Genomic DNA, 19214 nt, shown 5'->3' on the forward strand with positions numbered 1-19214 from the left:
GCTATCCTTGACTGTTATTAGACAACGCAGATAGCTTTCTCTTTTTCTAGCTCTACTTCGCTACCGTACCAAATCATTTTCATGCAATAAAAGAAATATAATGAACTACCAAAATATTTTCACTTTATGTGTAGTTGAGAAGTTGATATTGTGGTAATTATTCATATTGAATGAAAAAAAAGACTAAGAAATTGTCAAAAAACCACATATTTATTGATACTTAGAAAGACCGGTTTCGGTTATTACTCCATTGTCAATCTCTGATAAACTAAAAGTTTTAGTTCATCAGAGATTCAATCTCTGATAAACTAAAAGTTTTAGTTCATTAGAGATTGACAATGGTGTAATAACAGAAACCGGTCTTTCTAAGTATCAATAAATCTGTGGTTTTTTGACAATTTCTTAGTCTTTTTCATTCAATATGAATAATTACCACAATATCAACTTCTCAACTACACTAAAAGTTTTAGTTTAACAGAGATTGACAATGGTGTAATAACAGAAACCGGTCTTTCTAAGTATCAATAAATCTGTGTTTTTTTGACAATTTCTTAGTCTTTTTCATTCAATACCAAATATTCAATCTCAAAATATTCAATGAGAAATTTATTATTATCTTGATGAATATAATGTTTGATCTTTTAAATTAATGTTTGATTCATTTTAAATTAAGGTAGAAAGAAGTTTTGGGCGAATGCCTGTTGTTTTCACCTGAATTGTATCTATTGTCTATGAATAAATAAATCTTTATAGAAGGCTGTGGTCGAAGAAATTTGGCAACTTCATAATGTGAATGTCACTGACCTTGAAAGCACTCCATGATATCTTGGGTGACAGTGGGCGGGCCCAGCTGTATTTCGGCCACCTCAAACTGGCTGGTGATTGGCAGATGCTGCAGATAGCGCAGACGGCGACGCAGCTCCTCGGTCATTGATCCCGCCTCCTTCTCCACTATTACACCCGTCAGCAGTGGCGGGCACTGCTCCAGGCTGCCGTACATTGTCACCAGAATCTGAACATCAATCGCATGCAGGTAGACGTGTTGGCCGTCGATCGCTGCAAATATAACAATAGTTCAATTGATCAAATAACTATTTATTTATTCACATCTCATGATACACAAATCAAATACTTCTTCAGAAATACTAGATCTATAATACTTAATAATACTTCAATAGATAAAATAGCTATTATTGATAGCTGGATAGCCAAAGATAATGATGATTCATCTAACGAAAGGAATGTACACACAGGGACAAAATTAGCATCACCTGAGCTGTTCACTAGCTGTCGCGGAAACACGGCATTCAAAGTGTGAATTTCGATTCCCGAACATTTCTAATTCCGCGTTCCCTTAATAATAATAATAATAATATTTTCTTGGCAGAAGGCACGAAGGAAAGAGACAACGTCAACAAATGTACATTGAAATACATAAACAGTAACTATTACGTAATACATAATATTCATAACACTCTACTCTACGACAGGAAGATTAATCAAGAAACACTCATTTTTCTCTCATAGCATTCTTATAAAGTGGGTTTTGTACCAGCCAATCATGCATCTTTGCGTTAAATATATTGAGAGGCAGTTAGTAGTCGCTACTAATGTCCCTGTGTGCAGCTGCTTGGAAAAATAACTGTGAGGCTAAACACATTCTAACAACAAGATCCATGGCCATACATGATATTCAACCTCTTTAAATCGATTGAGAAAAGCACCTGATTCTATGAAAGTAATTTATTATCTAGCCTATTGATGTAACAAAGACACTGATGTGAAACATTGCAAGATAAAATATCAAGGCAATCCTTGTGTTATTTTTTCTTCCAAATTTAGGTGATGACACAGTCCAAAAAGTAGGCTAGGCTATGTTTCCTTCACTTGTCCAAATAATAATAATAATACTGAGGGTGATGCCCACATAAGCTCTTAGGCTTGTGCTTGGGTAATGAGTAAGAGGGATGATGATGAGATGACGACTACTTTTAAGGTAGTCGGGACCGACGGCGAAACGTCTCCTTCGAAAGACGGAAATCTTTATCAATTGCATTGATAATACTCGAGTTGTAACATTCAGTTCTTGTATTAAAATAATTCAATCAATTATGGTAATTGTATTTGAATTTAATAAATCTAGGTACAAATCTTGTGACATGAAACATACGAGGTGTTTAATGAACTCTCATTCAGACTTCTCAATCATTCAATTATTGCACACTGTTCCCTGCAGGTTTAGTGTGTGGGCAGCTTATTCCTATGGCCTTACTCATACGAGTTTTATAAATGTAACAATTTCCGCATAATTCAAGTATGAGGATAACAGCTTATAAATTATAAATAACGAATTGGGGAACTGGCTAGCTGCTTTGCACCATCAATCTCCCTAAATGACTCTCTAAAAAAAGACTCTCTCGTGTTGGAAATAGCAAGTTAGGTAATAAATTACCAAGGACGTTTAAATAAGAATAGACCATAGTCGATGCAAATTTACTTTGGACTTGGAGGAATATGCAGCGCATAGAAATGGAGGGAGATCAGCGAATTACAGTGATTAATAGAGTAATTCATTTGTGGTTCAAAATTTTTCTTAATAGCTCAATATTTTCAAGTTCTGAGAGTTTATTGAATGTAATCATTCTATTATTTGTTTTTAATCAAATCAAATTCAAAAATTATAGTTTATTATTTCTGGACACAATCAACTCAAGTGGATAGCATAACCTACAATTTTTATTCATTCATAACTCTACCTTCATTGTATTATCATTCATCCCATCATCATCACCTAGGCTTAAAATACTTCTAGAAAGTCGCCTTTGTAAAATAATAAATAAAATAAAAATAAAAATGGGTGGAAGCGCAGTTGCCAATTTGTCAGTCGTCTGACCGCTTTCATACAGGAGAGGAGACTTTGCATGTGTAGCATGACAGAACAGTTACACACGAACAGTCATTAGAAGTTTGAGATCGCTGGCCGCTTCAAAACGGCAACATCGCGCCTCTGTGTCCCTCCCGCTGTATTCTTTCTCTGCTGCGCATGTCCATCCCAAGTCGGAAGTAAATTTACACGGACTACATAGTAAATCAAGTATTGTAATGGAAGATCGTAATCGTATTACCTTGATAGAAATAGAAGTACTTCGTGAGAGGCGTGTCGGGTGAAAGGTTACTTTCATTGACAATTTCAAGATCTTCGGCAGTTATGTTGGAAGGCATATCTTCACCGCCATCACTACTGACTCCCTCACTGCTCACACTCTCGTAACGGGTGCGGTTACCCTCATCCAATGCGGTTCCTTCATCAGTCGAATTTTCAGACTCTCTTCTGCAAAAAAAAATTATAATAACCTCAACAAATTTCAAGAAAATGAAGCATCCAAAGCGGTTCTTTCAACAGTTGAATTTCTAGACTCTCTTCTGTAATAAATTATGATTAACAAAGATGTTTCAGGAAAATAAAGCATCAAAAGACGTTCATTTATCCGTCGAGTTTTCGGACTCTCTTCTGTAATAAACTATGATTTACAGAAATGTTTCAGAAAAATAACAGAAACTTTTCGTGTATTATGAAAAGCTTCTAAATAGCAAGCTAAAGTAGGCTACTAAACAAATTGATAATTTATAACATTTCCAATATGGAATTGAGATATGGGGGGCTGCTTATGATATCCATATCAACAAATTATTCACATTACAGAAACACCTTATCAGAGCTGCATTATGCAGGCCAAGATTGTACCCTAGTAGACTTCTTTTTCAAGAATTCCAGGTGCTCACAGTGAGGCAAACATATGTTAAAAGAATCATATTATTCATTAATAAGAATAGTGACACATTCAACTTAAGGAATAATCCATATAATTTGCGTCCCTCCAATCCATTACAATTTGATATTGACTTTACCAGCTTAAGTGTATGTAGACGTCAGTTTGAATATCAGTGTTACTTGTTTATAAATAAAGTCCCAACTGAATTCATTATTAATAGAATTCAAAAATCCATAATGAATCTTATACTGGATTGGATTAGGATAAATGTTTATTTTAAATTATCTATATCCATTATGTAGTGTTTCATTCTTGTGTTATAAATTTTAAAAAAATTGTCATGGCTTCCTTGAATATTGGTCTTTTTAAGTTTGTCATTTGCTTGTGATTTTGTTACTTTGTCTTATCGTTTGTAAGTTTTGAGATGTGACCTGGTTTCCATAATTTTAGTTATTCTAGTGGTTTGAATAAGCTCTTTTCTTTCTATTGACATGTTTGCTGTACCTAGTTGTTCGAACTCGCTGCCGGCGCACAAGTTTTCTTTGCCGGTAGTGCCATTTTGTAAGTTAGAATATTTATTTTATCAATCTGTATTATTTTATGGCAAATAAATGAATTTGAATTCATGAGAGTTTAATTACTAAGGTCTCTTCACACTCAGCTACGCTATGCTGAAATACGTCCTATCTCCCAATGTAAAATCCAAGCTACGAATCCATCAAATTCATTCAAATTCCTTCAAATCCGTTCAAATTCCTAGCTTGGATTGAAATTGGGAGAAAAGACGTATTTCAACGTAGCATGGCTAAGTGCGAAGAGACCCTAAGACCAAGTAGGAGCTAAATATACATAAATGGTTTAAATACTCATGAATTGTTCAAAATAAGTACATAATTGTTCTAATTTCACAGAAACTATGTTTTCTTTTTTGTTTGTACTTTTGCTCACTTTCTTTACTGAAGAATAAATTTTATTAATAAAAATATTAAAATAATTGGGAAGTAAATATAAACCATTGGTAAGAAAATGATATGTACGATGGATTCGATTTTTGGTAATAGATTCTTGATAATATGATTGTTGTTAGCTTGTTCAGTCTAATATTATGCAGAAAGAATCTACACAATTTGATGGAAGAACTAGCATTTACTTTACCAAAGATAAATTATTGAGTCACCTAAATAAAGATAACTCATACTCAACTCTTTGGTTAACATAAAGCACGTAATGTAAGTATTTATTTACAGGTATTAATTAATCAATACTTGGATTTCAATACATGAAAACACTGTTCAATGATAAAAAAAAAACTATGTATTTCATAAGAACTAAATCATAATGAAATAGATTAAAACATCGCATTATACATATGAGGTCGATAATCTGTATTATAATAGTCTATGAATTATCGATAATCGGAATTGGTGACTTACCTTGTGCTAGTATTGGTCTCGGAATCCAAAGTTATTTTAGACATGTCTTCAGCTAGTTCGCCGGCTTGATCAGATTGTTTCTGTAAATAAAGTAGCAAAATTGAATACTATACAGTATCGTACCTTAAATTATCAGTTTCATAACTTCGTGGAGAATCGAGGAATGTGGGAGATGGATAGTCTAGTGGGAGGATTCCAAAATATGTTGTATATTATTATTGATTTCATATTCATGTATTATGTTTTTTGGAAAATAAATTTGAATTTTATTGGAACCATCATCCGATCATATGATAAGTTTTGAATATCAACGCAATTGAAGATGTTTTAGTTCATAGAGGAAAGAAAGAATAGCTTATCTTCTCTATTGTTCGTTATTAACAAAAAAAATGAGTATGTTGAAATATCAACGACATATAACTATTTTGTCCAAAACATGAAATTCAACTACGATAAAAGCTTACCGATTCAGTAGTGTCTTTATTGTCAGATTGGTCCAGGTTGGTTGTAGATTCAGTTGGCAGTTCTTCTGGTTTATTCTGTAAATATGGAAAAAATTGTTTTTGAATCCAAGGTAAATATTCAGGATTTGGAACTGCCCATGACATTTGACACACAAAAAGCTCACTAGGCCTACTTAAAATTCGAAGTCGAATATTGTAGACCAAGGTCTATAAAAACCTTGTCTCTGAAACCTTCTATTTATAGAGCTTTTTATAGACAAATTTCTCCAAGTTATCATAATTGAGTCATGAATGAAAGACCCACTGTTTCTCATTCAACAATTGAAATTATCTTAGAAACAAGAATTAATACTCGAGTGAATCCTGATCAAGGTTACACAAAAAACGAAGAGCAGTAATTAATTGACTATAAGAAACTTTTGTTTTTCAGGATAAATTACATTGTGTAAAAAAATGCCTTCCAAGACTTTTATAGTCCTGAATATCACTCCAGTTCAAGTTATAAACTAGTAGTTCTTTGAACAGTAGACCTCACGCAGTATTCTCATTCACAAGTACCTGATTGAAACTATAGACCTTATGGAAATACAGCAATAGACTGGCTTCTCCACACATCTGTGTAATCACTTGTCAGCTGATTTATGATGAATAATTCTATAGTCTGATTTTTACTCTAATATTGGCGTATGAAGGAGGCTCCTTTTTCCTTTTATATTATCCTTGAAATGCAAAATTTCCAAAAACCTTGTATATACGTCGACGCGCAATTAAAAAAGGAATATACCTGTCAAATTTCATGAAAATCTATTACCGCGTTTCGCCGTAAATGCGCAACATATAAACATTCAAACATTGAGAGAAATGCCAAACCGTCGACTTGAATCTTAGACCTCACTTCGCTCGGTCAATGAAATAAATTAAAGAAAATACACAATCATTTGACCCTAAAAAAGCCAAAGGCTTTATAAATTGAACTGTAATTATTCATAATCTCACCTTTCTAGATTCAAGCTGAGTCTGCCGTTGTGATAGCAAATCGAGGGCTTGTTCAATGAAGCACAATTCCGGGCAGTTGATGTTTTCTTTCTGCTCTATTTCCAATTCACTTTTCTCTTTGTTGATGATTTTCATTACCTGTCACAGAACACAAAACCATACAATAATTTCAACTCATACAACTTTTTGAAAGAAATATCAGTGATTCACAATTTACAAGTTTCACGAGGGGCTGAGGATTCACAATTCATCAAGTAAACAAACTTCAACTTTCGTTTTGCTTCAAAAATATTTATGTTTGCTAGTGCCGACTATGAATAGTGGAAAAGCTCCACAATCAAAACACAGCACGGGCAATTGTTTTTCCAAAGTTAAATTATTGAATCTACGAAGTACCGTAGACCCATACTCAACACTTTGGTATGTGGTAGTCAATGAAAGCATAAAATAAAAATGTAAAAATAATAAGATTACATGCTATAATTCAAGGATAAAAAGTTGATTCCCAAGACACAGATAAATAGAGATAAATGTTGAGTAAATAGGTAGATGACATACAAATTCTCATTTATTTATGTGATTCCAATGAGTCACCATCCAATTTCAACCTTGATAAGGAGAAGTTTGTTTTTTTTTGGCGCTTGTTCGAGTGTATGATGTTTTTTTGAAAAATATGGCTGATAAAAGTAAATAGTTGTTACAAAATAAGTAAGCAGTATCAACAATACTATAGGCCTAGTAGGTTCTGGGAACCGAGAGACGATGTAAACAGACATGTGCGTGTGAGAGTTGTTCTTAAGATGCGTACAGATATACGTGCCGCGAACATGAGCAATTCACTTTTAATCAGCTGACTATATCTGTATTTTTACAGAAACGGTAAGATACAGATATAAAAAGCTTGGCATCAGCTGATTAAAAGTGAATTACTCATGTTCGCGGCGCGTAAATCTGTACGCACCTTTAGAGCAGCAAGACCGATTCACAGAAATCAGAGAATAGGTAATGAAAAATGAACTGAATAATCACAGTACGTGATTCAGTGTCTACGAAAGCACTGTGAACCGGTATTTACGAGTCCAGCAATTATCGGCGGATATGAGGCATCACTTTTATATGCACACAAGCGCAAGCAAGCAAGCGTTATTATTGGCTCTCCTTTTGATAAATCAACTATATTAAATATATAGGTTAAATCAATATTAACACTAAACAAGAACACAACCACCTTGATTATTATATTACTTAGAAAAGTCGTAGCTTTGCCTGTAGCTTTGTCTTTTCGTCCTGTAGCTTTGAAACGGCATATCGCCAAGGTATGGTTCACGAGGCGATATTCATGGCTTTCTAAAAACATCAGGCTTTAGAGTCCCTAGATGGAGCTCTATAGGGAGCTTCCTTCCCTACACGCAGATTCTTCATGAATGAGAGAGATGCAACGTATCAACAACAATATAAAGAGCAAGTTGAACGAATGTCAGCTGATAGGCTGTGTTGTGCTAAAACGTAGCTCCTAAAAGCTCCTTGTGTATCTTTTCGGAAGCAACACGTTGCTTTTGAGAAGATACAGAAGAGCATCTGTAGCTTATGAAAAGATACATTTACAGAAATGTTCGATGTTTTTGAACGGGTAGTATTGTAGTCTAGTGGCCCTCAGCCGATAGGCAAAGCTACAGCACCCGGACTGTAATGATTGAATAAAAGAGATTTAATAAAACAGATTTAAAAAGATGTTTAATAGATTTTATTTAGATTTAAACAGATTTGATAAAATAGGCCTACCTGGTCGTTATCAGCAGTCAATAGTTTTGAAAAGGCCGTGTCCAATGCCTGTTCCTCGACAGAGAGCAGCATCTGGTTGCAGCGATCGTTGAACTGCGCCACTGGCGAACAGATCAGAGAGCCGCGCTCTCTCTTCATCAGCTGGAACGTAATTGTCTCGCCAACCGAGTGCGCCGCGTGTGGGACAACCTCAACACTGCACACAAAAATCAACAACACATAAAATATTAGATAATAAATGAGATATATTTGTCTTATATTGAATTGTAAATTGGACTGTTTTGAACTGTAAATTGTCTTATATTGAGTTGTAAATTGACATTTGGACTGTCGTATAAGTTAGAATGTTAACAGTTTTGGGCCTATGCCTATGGTACTTTTCTGGAAGTTCTGCTATGTTAAATAATTGAATAAATGAATAAATAGATCAAAGAAAAGAAATGAGATATCTCAAATTTTTATGAATAGCCTAAGATAAAATATAAGACAATAAACAAAAAAAATAACTGAATTCATTATTCACAATTGAAGTACAATGAGAAAATAAATTCATCCATAATGAATTGTGCTACACTACGTTTAACGCTAAACCACGTTTACTTGTGGATATGGTTGCATTAATCATAATGTGTTTCATACGGGGTTTAAACGAACAGCTAACATTTCTCCGTTTAAACCGAGTATCTCCATACGGGCCTAAGCACTAACTCCGTAAACAAAGCCATAGTGCATTCTGGTGACGTCAGCACAAGTAGGGCTCCTACACCAATACAAATTAGTTGATTTCAGCTTATCTATATCAGCTAGTGTTTTATTGGTAGGAGCCCTACCTGTGCTGACGTTACCATCAACCACCTGTCATGCAATATGGCTTTGTTTACGGAGGTAGTGGCCTAAGGGTGCCCACTAACGACAAGACAAGTGTGTCGAGCGTGTGTGAACGGACATGTCTTTGAATGTGAAAGTCATTCATCCACGCGAAAGACTTCGAACGAAAAACTACGGTTTGACACAAGCTTTAAACATAGAATAAACAACCAATCAAACAAATCCTAACATGACAAGCAAGAATCGGGAGTCAGAAGTAAGCTCGATCCAAAACTGTTTTTCTCCATAAATTTGATAATTTGAATAGAATACTACAAAACAAGATTCAGAACAGTTTAGTTTGATTTGCCTGATTGAGCTGGGTTTTCGTTTGTGCGTAAATGCCGTCGTCGACCACGACAGGGAGAGAATCTCACATTGGGTAGATTTCAATTTGTCTACATAACCTAAAAGATTATGTTTAATTATGTTTAATTGGGCAGGTTGAGCTTATACTTTTAAATGGCAATATGTTGATATTATTAGAAATGTTCAATTCTTTACTAATAAAGACAAATAATGAAAAGTTATTTGATCAGCTGTTTTAGCACACTTGAGATTTTGGACAATATGAATGTCAACAATGCTTGTCGTAGTCACTGCGGAAATTTACGCACAAACGAAAATACACCTTTAATCTGTTTGATTTTGATTATCTGACAGATTCAAACTACTGGACATAGAAAAATCAAAATAGAAATCAGGACAAGAATTTGTATAGAATGTTATAAAAGATAAGTTTCTAAGAAGAGACTATTATTGTATGCTAGTAAATGATTTAAACTGAAGTTGAACTGGACTTCACTTCAAGAGAAAGTACAAGCATTTTATCTTCCAAAGATTAATTATTGAATCTACAACGAACTGTAGACCCATACTCAACTCTTTGGTAACAGGTTCAATTACAGTATTCCCTACGAAATGAATTATAATGTAAATAATAACGATAAAAACTCACATGTTGAAAAAGGGAAAAGCATCGGAAAGAAAAGTAAGTGATATTAAAAAAAAGTATGTCCATGAAATTCACTATTCGTCATTACAATAAAAAGGGAAAAGTATCGGAAAGAAAAGTAAGTGATATTAAAAAAAAGTATGTCCATGAAATTCACTATTCGTCATTACAATATCAATCTGAATGTTAAGAATGGCAATGGTAATAAGTTAAGAGTAAGCATCACCTTCAAGATAGAAAAAAATCGACATGATTGTAATGTGATGTTAATATGATATATCAGGGAAATATTAATCTTCTATGTGGTATTTCTCTTGCCTTTTCAAGGAATACTTTGAATGAGAGTAGCGTCACCATCAGCGAAAAGCATAAGTGTTCTACATTATTGTAATCTGATAATAACATGTTAATATATCGGGTAAATATAAATCTTGGATGTGGAATTTGTGTTACCTTTTCAAATCTTTGCGATGTACAGCTTCATAGCAGATGGGACACTTGCGCCAAGTTTTGTCAGACAACGCCAAATAGTGCAGCATACAGGGCCAACAGTACACATGACCGCAACGAGTGATTTTACCTACAATTTTACAAACAAAATGACTAAATTTTATAGAATTAAACAAAATTTATTAGAAAAAAACAAAATAGAATCATTATAATTTACAAAATTAAAATTTTAATTTATTTCAGGAGTTCAGATCTAAAAGAAGGTACATCTTAAACTTAAAGTAAAATGAATGATTAAATTCAATGAACCCAGGTTTTGCATATAACTTCAATATTCAATAACTTCAATAACTTATGAATAAACCATTTTGTATCAGTTGTCTCCTAATTTTAGTTATGGATTTTTATTAATAGAAAAATCAGTTTGTGATAACTAAAAGTTCCTGGTCAACAAAATAATCAATAATTATATTATATTGATGATAAAGATTACCAAGTTAGATACTTGAAAAGAATACAATCACATTTTTATAGTGAATGTTGAGATGTTGTTACTGTAATGGTGATAAGAGACCCTTAGTGCCGGTTGCACAACAGCCGATTTTTAAGCCGATAAGAGAAGTCGTCTTTTCAAAAACGCCTTCTCTGATTGGTTCTCGTGAAATTAATCGCGGTTAAAATTTAACCGGCTCTTATGCAACCGGGCTTTAGACTATAAGATTGGATCCAAGACTTCGACTGGACTAGGTTCCAAGTCTGTATTAGGCAGTAAAATTCAAGTTATTATTATCAAAGTTGATTATTTTCATTTCAAACAATAATTTATTTTTTATTAAGTGAATTCAATTCAACAATTTAAAAGGAAACTCACCTGCTACAGGTTGGGACAAGCAGATAGGACAGCTCAAAGTCTCATTTGTCAACACACGCTGAAAAAAACAAACAAACAAATTATTCAACAATACCAACTGTAGTTGAGAATGAACACATTATAAATCAATACTAGCAATTATTGGGGATGGGAAAACATTTTATTGTTTCCAACAATAACGTCAATAACTGATGAATCCAGCAACAAATCCTTGCAATTAGTTTTCTTCACTTTCTTTCTGATATAGCTGCAACTTTCTACACTTTTTATTATTCAACTTTCTTTTAAAATAGTGAGTTGAGTCGAAGGGAGTTAGTAATTGCATAGAGAAACAATAGCATAAGTAGATATGCCAAGGTATAGGGCGTTTATGTCGCAACTTTTACTGTTATCTCAAGCTGATAGTCCACGTAGTTCTTTCCTATGAAGCTTTATGACGCTGGTAGTCTTTCATATTGTGCCGTTCATACACTCTTACCCGGTCAAAACAGTAAAAATCGACAATAATCGACCGTAATCAGATTGAGATAACAGTAAAAGTTGCGACATAAACGCCCAATACCATGGGATATCTACTTACGCTATTGTTTCTCTATGGTAATTGTAAGTCAAAATCAGAAGTGTCTAATGGGCGTTTATGAATAACAGAAAGTACATATTGCTTTAAAAGCAAACACTTCAATTTCCAAATATGATTGGCCTACCTAAAACTGATAGCCTAATGAGATATTACTAAACTAGAAATAATTGTTACAAATAAATTTGATACGTACAATTTGTTCAATCAGTTCCCAGTCGACAAGGATATCCGGATCACCCATGTAAAGCGAATAATCCCCATCCGATCGGACTACAAACTGGCAACTGCAAAACGAGACAAAACAAATCAAAATAAATATATTGAGAAGTATATCTATTGACTCTGATCTATTAGTGAAGCTCGAGCTACAGTACACTTTCAACTGTGCTATCTTTATCTATCTTGTCTCTTGAGTTAAGAGAACTTACCTTAGGCCAGGTACACCAGTTAGTCAAGACAAGACACGTTTAGTTACAATACTTCACATAGTTGCTTATGACGACATGTCTGATTGCAATGACTAATCAGTGTGTGTTGCGTCATAAGCAACAATGTGAAGTATTGTGACTAAACGTGTCTGATCATGTCTTGTCTTGACTAACTGGTGTGTGCCTAGTTCAAGTGTAACTCGAGCTACCCTTTCAAATGTGTTGGGTATATTACTTATCTTTACATGAATAACCATGGATGGAAAACCCTTCAATCCCCCCTTTTTTGCACCACGGTTCTTGATTTGGTATATTATAATATTATTCTTTTGTATTTATTCATTTGTATATTTGTATTATATCTTGTTGATGTGAATAATTGATAAATTGATTAAAATTGATTGATGTCAATCTATTCTTTTGAGTTGTTCAAATCTAGTTGAGAGTACTTACTTGGCCTGCAAGAAATGCTCCTTGTTGTACTTGTGCTTGTGTGTGGACATGAGCCAACGTGTGGTGTTCCTGACATGAGGGGGCGGCACCTCTTCCACCGCCCCCGCCCCCCTTGGCGCATAGTGGAAGTTGAGCAGATGGTTCAGGTTCTGACGCTTACTGCCCCCTCCACCTCTACTTCCACCTGAGTAGGTTAGGCCAAGCTCATCAACCAGCATTTCATCAACTACCTGCGAACAAATAAGTCAATCACTTCGATAAGTTATTCAACGTGATGATTATGAATCATATTTGAACTATTATTCGATAAGTGATCAATATTCTGAATCATATTGACATTACGATTAGATAAAATGATAAAAGTATCCAATATCATAATCATGATCAAAGGATCAGGGTTCCCCGAATAGATCGTGTTGAAATTTGAAAACTCAATTTACTTAGATGGTGGCGTCGCAGACCAGCAACGTCATAATCAAAAAATCGTCTAAACAGTAGAAGCTCCTCCCAATAATCCACCTTGATAGGGTGTTCCTGTATGCAGTAGGTGATTCAACTTATGAGACTTATAGAACAATATTTGGTGATTGATGAAAACGGAGTTGATATCTATTAAAACTCTCATTCGTTGATATAATATTACTAGTAGTTCTGTGAACAGCAGACCTCGCGCTCAGTAAGTTGCATTGACCTGTAGTTATGTTTTCTCAAGAATTAATAAATAATTTATCAATTTAAAATGTCTAGAAAAAAGCCTAAATAAACATAGAGCTTTCTGTCCTATCGTGCCGTGACGTGTCGTCCCAGAATGTAGTGTGAGCGCAGTTATCAGGTTTGGCTGCCGTCGATACGCCAATCCAATCAAAGCATCAGAGAACATTCTGAGTTGACGTGTTGGCGAAAAATCGGTGTGTTGAAATTAACAAAATAAACTACCATAATGCTGATTTCCTACAAACTTCTTTTCTCACTTTTCATGATTTTAGAAATCAATTTTTTTCAATAACATTTGTTGCAATTTTTATCATCAGATTAAAAAAGAAAAATGTAAAAAAAAGCTATCAATAACTCCAAATCTAAACTAGAATCATGGCCTCAGCTCATGAAAAGACAAAGTTAGTAGACAACTGTCTACTAACGTTGATGGAAAGATACATTTTTAAGATGTTCGATTTTTTTGAACGGGTAGTATTATAGTCCACTAGACAGCTGATTTATGATAATTCTATAGTCTGATTTTTACGGTAATATTGGCGTATGAGTGAGGCTTCTTTTTTCCTTTTATATTATCCTCGAAATGCAAAATTTCCAAAAACCTTGTAGGCTATATATACGTCGACGCGCAATTTAAAAAGGAACATACCTGTAAAATTTCATGAAAATCTATTACCGCGTTTCGCCGTAAATGCGCAACATATAAACATATAACTTAAACATTTAAACATAAAGAGAAATGCCAAACCGTCGACTTGAATCTAGACCTCACTTCGCTCGGTCAATAATCACAGTATAATCTTAGGCAGATTTTGCCAAAAGTATATTGGTATGGTTTACCTTGGAATTCGCCTTTCCACCCTCAAAGTACTGTCCCCTTGGCTGAGGCCTCTTGTCATAGCCTCTTCCCTTCTGAAAGGAGGCTGGTTTCCGGTCACCCCTCCCCCATCCGCTGGCACCAGTTGGCTCGCGGCGCCGCGAACCGCGCGGAAACTGCTTCGAATTCCCGCTTGCTGCATCTGAAATCCATAAAATTCAATTCAATCATCTACAACCTTAAAATAAATCAAACTGTACATACTTCAGATTTCTGAAATGACACTGCCGATCTGGAAACCCCAGTCCTGGGCAACGACCTCAAGTATCAAAGTAAAGTAAGTAAGTATTATTAATATTTTGTCATTTGATTATAATCATGAGTACTCATTGAGTAGCGTACATAATATTCAGTACTTCAGTTAATCACTAAGTTTATATTAATGTAGGCTACTAAAGTTTTATTATATCAAAGAAATAGATTTAAGCTTTGAATTTCCGCTTGCTGCATCTGAAACCTGCATAGTCCAATACAATCATCTACGACCACCATAAAAGCGACACTTCCATTCAATCTGTACGTAGTTTAGATTGATTAACTTAGCAATTTCCTATAATCACGTATTCATTGAGTATACATAATATTTAGTCAATTACTATATTCATGTTCTCAAGTTGAATTAATTTATATGAAAAAGTAGATTTAACCATAAAACGACGTTTAGAAAAAATTCATTTCTTTGTTATTTGATCCCAAAATTCAGAGGAATACCTTGTATTATTGTCAGTAAGAACGGAAGTAGGCTACAATAGTTTGAAATATTCAAGTTTAATAATTATTAGCCTACCTACATTTAATTGTTATGAATGATTGACAAATCATTATGTAATATTTTTCAATTATTTGAAAACGGTAAGAATGAAACTCATACTGGACATTTGACAGATATTTCATAGGCTTGACCTTTAGAAGGCATCAGTTTCATTACTTTTTGATCCCAAAATTCAAAGGAGAACCTTCTATTAAAGTCAGAATAAGTAACTTAGTAAGGAATTTTCTAATAAGTGATGAAGTTTATTGGAATAAACTAAAAATAAATGATAATTCTTATAATTTAAATTATTCAATTATTTGACAAAGGTATGAGGAAGACTTATAATGAATATTTGATAGAGTCAAGTAAGTAACTTGATGGATTTGTTATGCAATCTATATCAATTCCAATGATTATCAATGTTTTATGAACCACAGGAATTTAATGATAACCATATCAATCATCAAGTAAGTTTGGTAAGGTTGAAAAGAAAAATTGACTTTAATTATTTTGGGTTGTAAGTTAGGTTGGTGTTAAGTTTAGATTTTAAAGGTAAATCAAAAATAGAGGTTTGTAAGTTAGGTTAGTATGTCTACGCCATATTAGTTTTTACAAGTAGGCCTGGATTCTGAACCTGAACAATTAGTATAGTCTGTAGCGTTACTATTCATTTGATCAACACTAATCTAACTAATAAATAAAGCACTTTGATAACATTCTATTTTCTAAATTCTACGGCCATGATGACAAAAGGGAAAACTACAGTACACTGCCAGCATGCTTTACTCCTAGTACAAAAGTTGAAATGAGTTTTGAAACATCAAAAGGGTAGTGTGTCTTACTGCAAACTTATTTATTTAATATTACTGCATAAGGAAAATGACTTTCAGGTCAAAATACGACATTCAGACTAAGATATGTGTATCTAAGACTACGTCACAGAAATGGCCGAAAGATATGAAATTTGGATCTTACCTTGGGCCTTCTTTCCTTCAGTTGCACCGCACCCCTTGGCTGGGGGCTGGTTGGACCGATTTGAAGGCTTCTTTTCCATTGAATAATCCTCTAACATCTACGATAGCGCAGTTGGAGAAAGCTTCTCCGCATGGAGATATGACACTCGATTTCAAGACCGACATTTTTCAGCAAGCCATGATTCGAATTTATAAAGAATAAAAACGTTACAATGCTAGTTTTTACAATTGATGATGATTTAAATGCAAAAAAGAATTTAACACAAACCCTTTTGGGGAGCTAAAGCCCGCCCTGTCGTCGAAAACGACGAATTCTAGGAAGAGACGAACAAGTTCGTCGCTAGCAAGGCGACGTCAATGACTAAACAATCCAAGATGGCAGCCAAGGCAAGCAGGTCAAAATCTATGAACCAATCAGAAACAAGATTACTTCACAGCTCTTATTTTTCAATCTTTTATGATTAAAATGTTACAAAACTGGAAATTAAAATCCCCATATATTTTTAAATATTATAATACTCTCAAATATGCATCTACAATTTGAATAATATTTTTAAAACATTCGGCGGAAGTAGTGATCTGGCATGCGTTATCAGAGAGCGAAACATGACAATCTGAAGCGCGAAAATTTTAAAATTGAGATTAAGATTTGAGCACAGTTTAACTTACTTGAAAATTTTATGAGAATACTCACATGAATATTATTATATAAAGGTTTTATATTATGCATATTTTTAAGTAAATTCGTAAAAGAGTGTTCACACATTGGCAGACTGAAAAAATGTGAACTCTTCCATAAGATCAGTGGTACATACGTACGGTACGGTATTCTATTTCTGCCAAGCAGAAATTAAAGCAGTTCTACTATTAAGTACTTTTCGACAGCCTACGGTAATACGGTACCTACTACTTTTGTCATCAATACCGCTCCAACGAATTTATTTTATTGTGAATAAAACAAAATCTCATTCTTGAGGAAAAGAGGTATTACTACCTGTAATATACGGTAGCATTATCATCTCACACACGTATATCAAAATTATACAAAAAACCAAGAGAAAAATGAATTGGGAATTATTTTTTTATATAATCTACTTTCAACCCGTAGCTTAATTTAATTCGTTATCAGCAATAGGAAAAATAAAAAATACAAATACAATTTGTAGTATAGACTAATGTAAAATAGACTAAATAATTACCGGTATCGTACTTTACACTTACCGTTCAGACTCTAAATGCAATAAGAATACCATATTTATATATTTCCATATCTTCCCATACATTCATCCTCTCTGTTTTTATTTCATTTCGATCATTGAAAGTAAAATAGCTTACTGTAAGCATGAGTTTATTATAGAAAACATTACTATACTACTGTACTATGATGCCACTGAACCGATGTTCCATGTTTTTCTAAATTACTCCTCTGAAAATATTCGTTTATTCGATTTCTTTGAACTTCCAATAGAATTTTTCAAATCATACAACAGGTAGAAATGTTGAAACGCACAGTAAAAACAATATTCATGATTGAAGGTTTTTATTCTACAGTGATATTCATGACTTTTCAATTATATATACCGTACTCAATGTGTTGTAGAAAAAAACAGAGATAGCGTAGACTGCAGGTACAAAAGTACACCCATTTAAATCCACTAAATCACTTTATTCCTGTTCAAAGCAATGGTACTAGAAATTTAATGGTAGTTCTAGTTTGAAGTTGAAATACATTCCAAGAAGAGAATAGTTTATTACTATATTGTAATTTTGTATAACTTTGAAGTGAAAAAACTCACATTCTTTGGTGTGGTGACGACCGTTTCGTGCTGGTGTTGCACATTATTCTCAAGCCAAACAGAAACTCAGTTCCAGCATGAAACGGTCGTCGCCACACCAAATAATTTTAGTGTTTTTTTTCACTTAAAATTAAACTTTATATGAAACTACAATAGTAAAAATATTAGTGAAAACAAGATGGATAACCAACAACGGAATAGTTTAATTGACATATAATAGCGATTTGAGTGTAATAGAGTGTTGATATGTAGCCGACGAAATCTATTAATTACCGTAATTTCTAATCCAACTAATATAGGGTATATTATCTATCCTCCAAGAGTAAAATTTAAAATTTCATCTCCTTTTACAGATAAGATATCTTTCATTGAGTAAGATTGACACCATTTAAAAATAAAGAATGATACGGTAGTCATTGTTTCTTTTTAAAGCCCCACTCGGATCATCTCGGGGGCTATTATATTATTTGTTTGATATTACTTGCATTGTATTATTGAACATTGAAAGTATGTGTTTATTTGTAACATCATTAAATGCTTGAATGGGGGAAAATGAAAAGGCATCACATTTGTCACAATAATTTATTTATTAATATTGTTCCTTGTAATTTTCAATAAGATTATCAAATTGACTAAATAAAATCAATCTGGACGATTTCAGTGATGAATAGCCTAAATAGATTATCAATGAATAAATAAAATAAAAAGTTGCTATTACCATATTGCACTGGACTTTTCAGAAATTTTCAAAAACAAAAGTATGTACAATGAGTATAAATAATTTATTCAAAATTTCCGATCCTAATATATTTCCCAAAAATATTCTCAAAATATCTTCTCAACTTATTCCATCAGTAATCCAGCAGAATATAATTTATATTATAATACTATGAAGATATTTCAATTGAAAAAGTAGCTAACCCATTCATCATTCATGATGAAATTGTAGACTTCAGTTACCTTTCCAAAATGTCTATAAATCATGTAAAACGGCAATTAGATAAGTGGCTCTTGCCACTTTACAGACTCTTGAGATTCACTTCAAAC

At 33.6% G+C, this 19214-nt stretch overlaps 1 protein-coding gene and 2 non-coding genes across 3 annotated transcripts; all 3 read right to left on the reverse strand.

Annotated features, from left to right (window-relative positions):
* Window positions 1-804: 804 nt before the first annotated feature.
* LOC111049103 (RING finger protein 10) lies at window positions 805-16755 on the reverse strand (the record flags this gene model as incomplete). The annotated part of the gene is given in 12 exon segments (XM_039436395.1): window positions 805-1056; window positions 3126-3331; window positions 5207-5286; window positions 5671-5745; window positions 6667-6804; window positions 8449-8644; window positions 10724-10850; window positions 11592-11649; window positions 12365-12455; window positions 13053-13282; window positions 14607-14785; window positions 16373-16755. Coding segments are annotated over 12 exon segments (1729 nt in total), but the record flags the coding sequence as incomplete, so codon positions are not given.
* On the reverse strand, window positions 6959-7089 carry LOC120353461. Its single transcript, XR_005572418.1, has one exon. It is a non-coding gene; the product is annotated as a small nucleolar RNA SNORA36 family (small nucleolar RNA).
* Window positions 10073-10207, reverse strand: LOC120353463. The gene has a single exon (XR_005572420.1). It is a non-coding gene; the product is annotated as a small nucleolar RNA SNORA36 family (small nucleolar RNA).
* Window positions 16756-19214: the final 2459 nt, after the last annotated feature.

The sequence above is a fragment of the Nilaparvata lugens genome, chromosome 10 (genome assembly GCF_014356525.2).
Source record: "Nilaparvata lugens isolate BPH chromosome 10, ASM1435652v1, whole genome shotgun sequence".
Taxonomy (NCBI): Eukaryota; Metazoa; Arthropoda; class Insecta; order Hemiptera; family Delphacidae; genus Nilaparvata; species Nilaparvata lugens.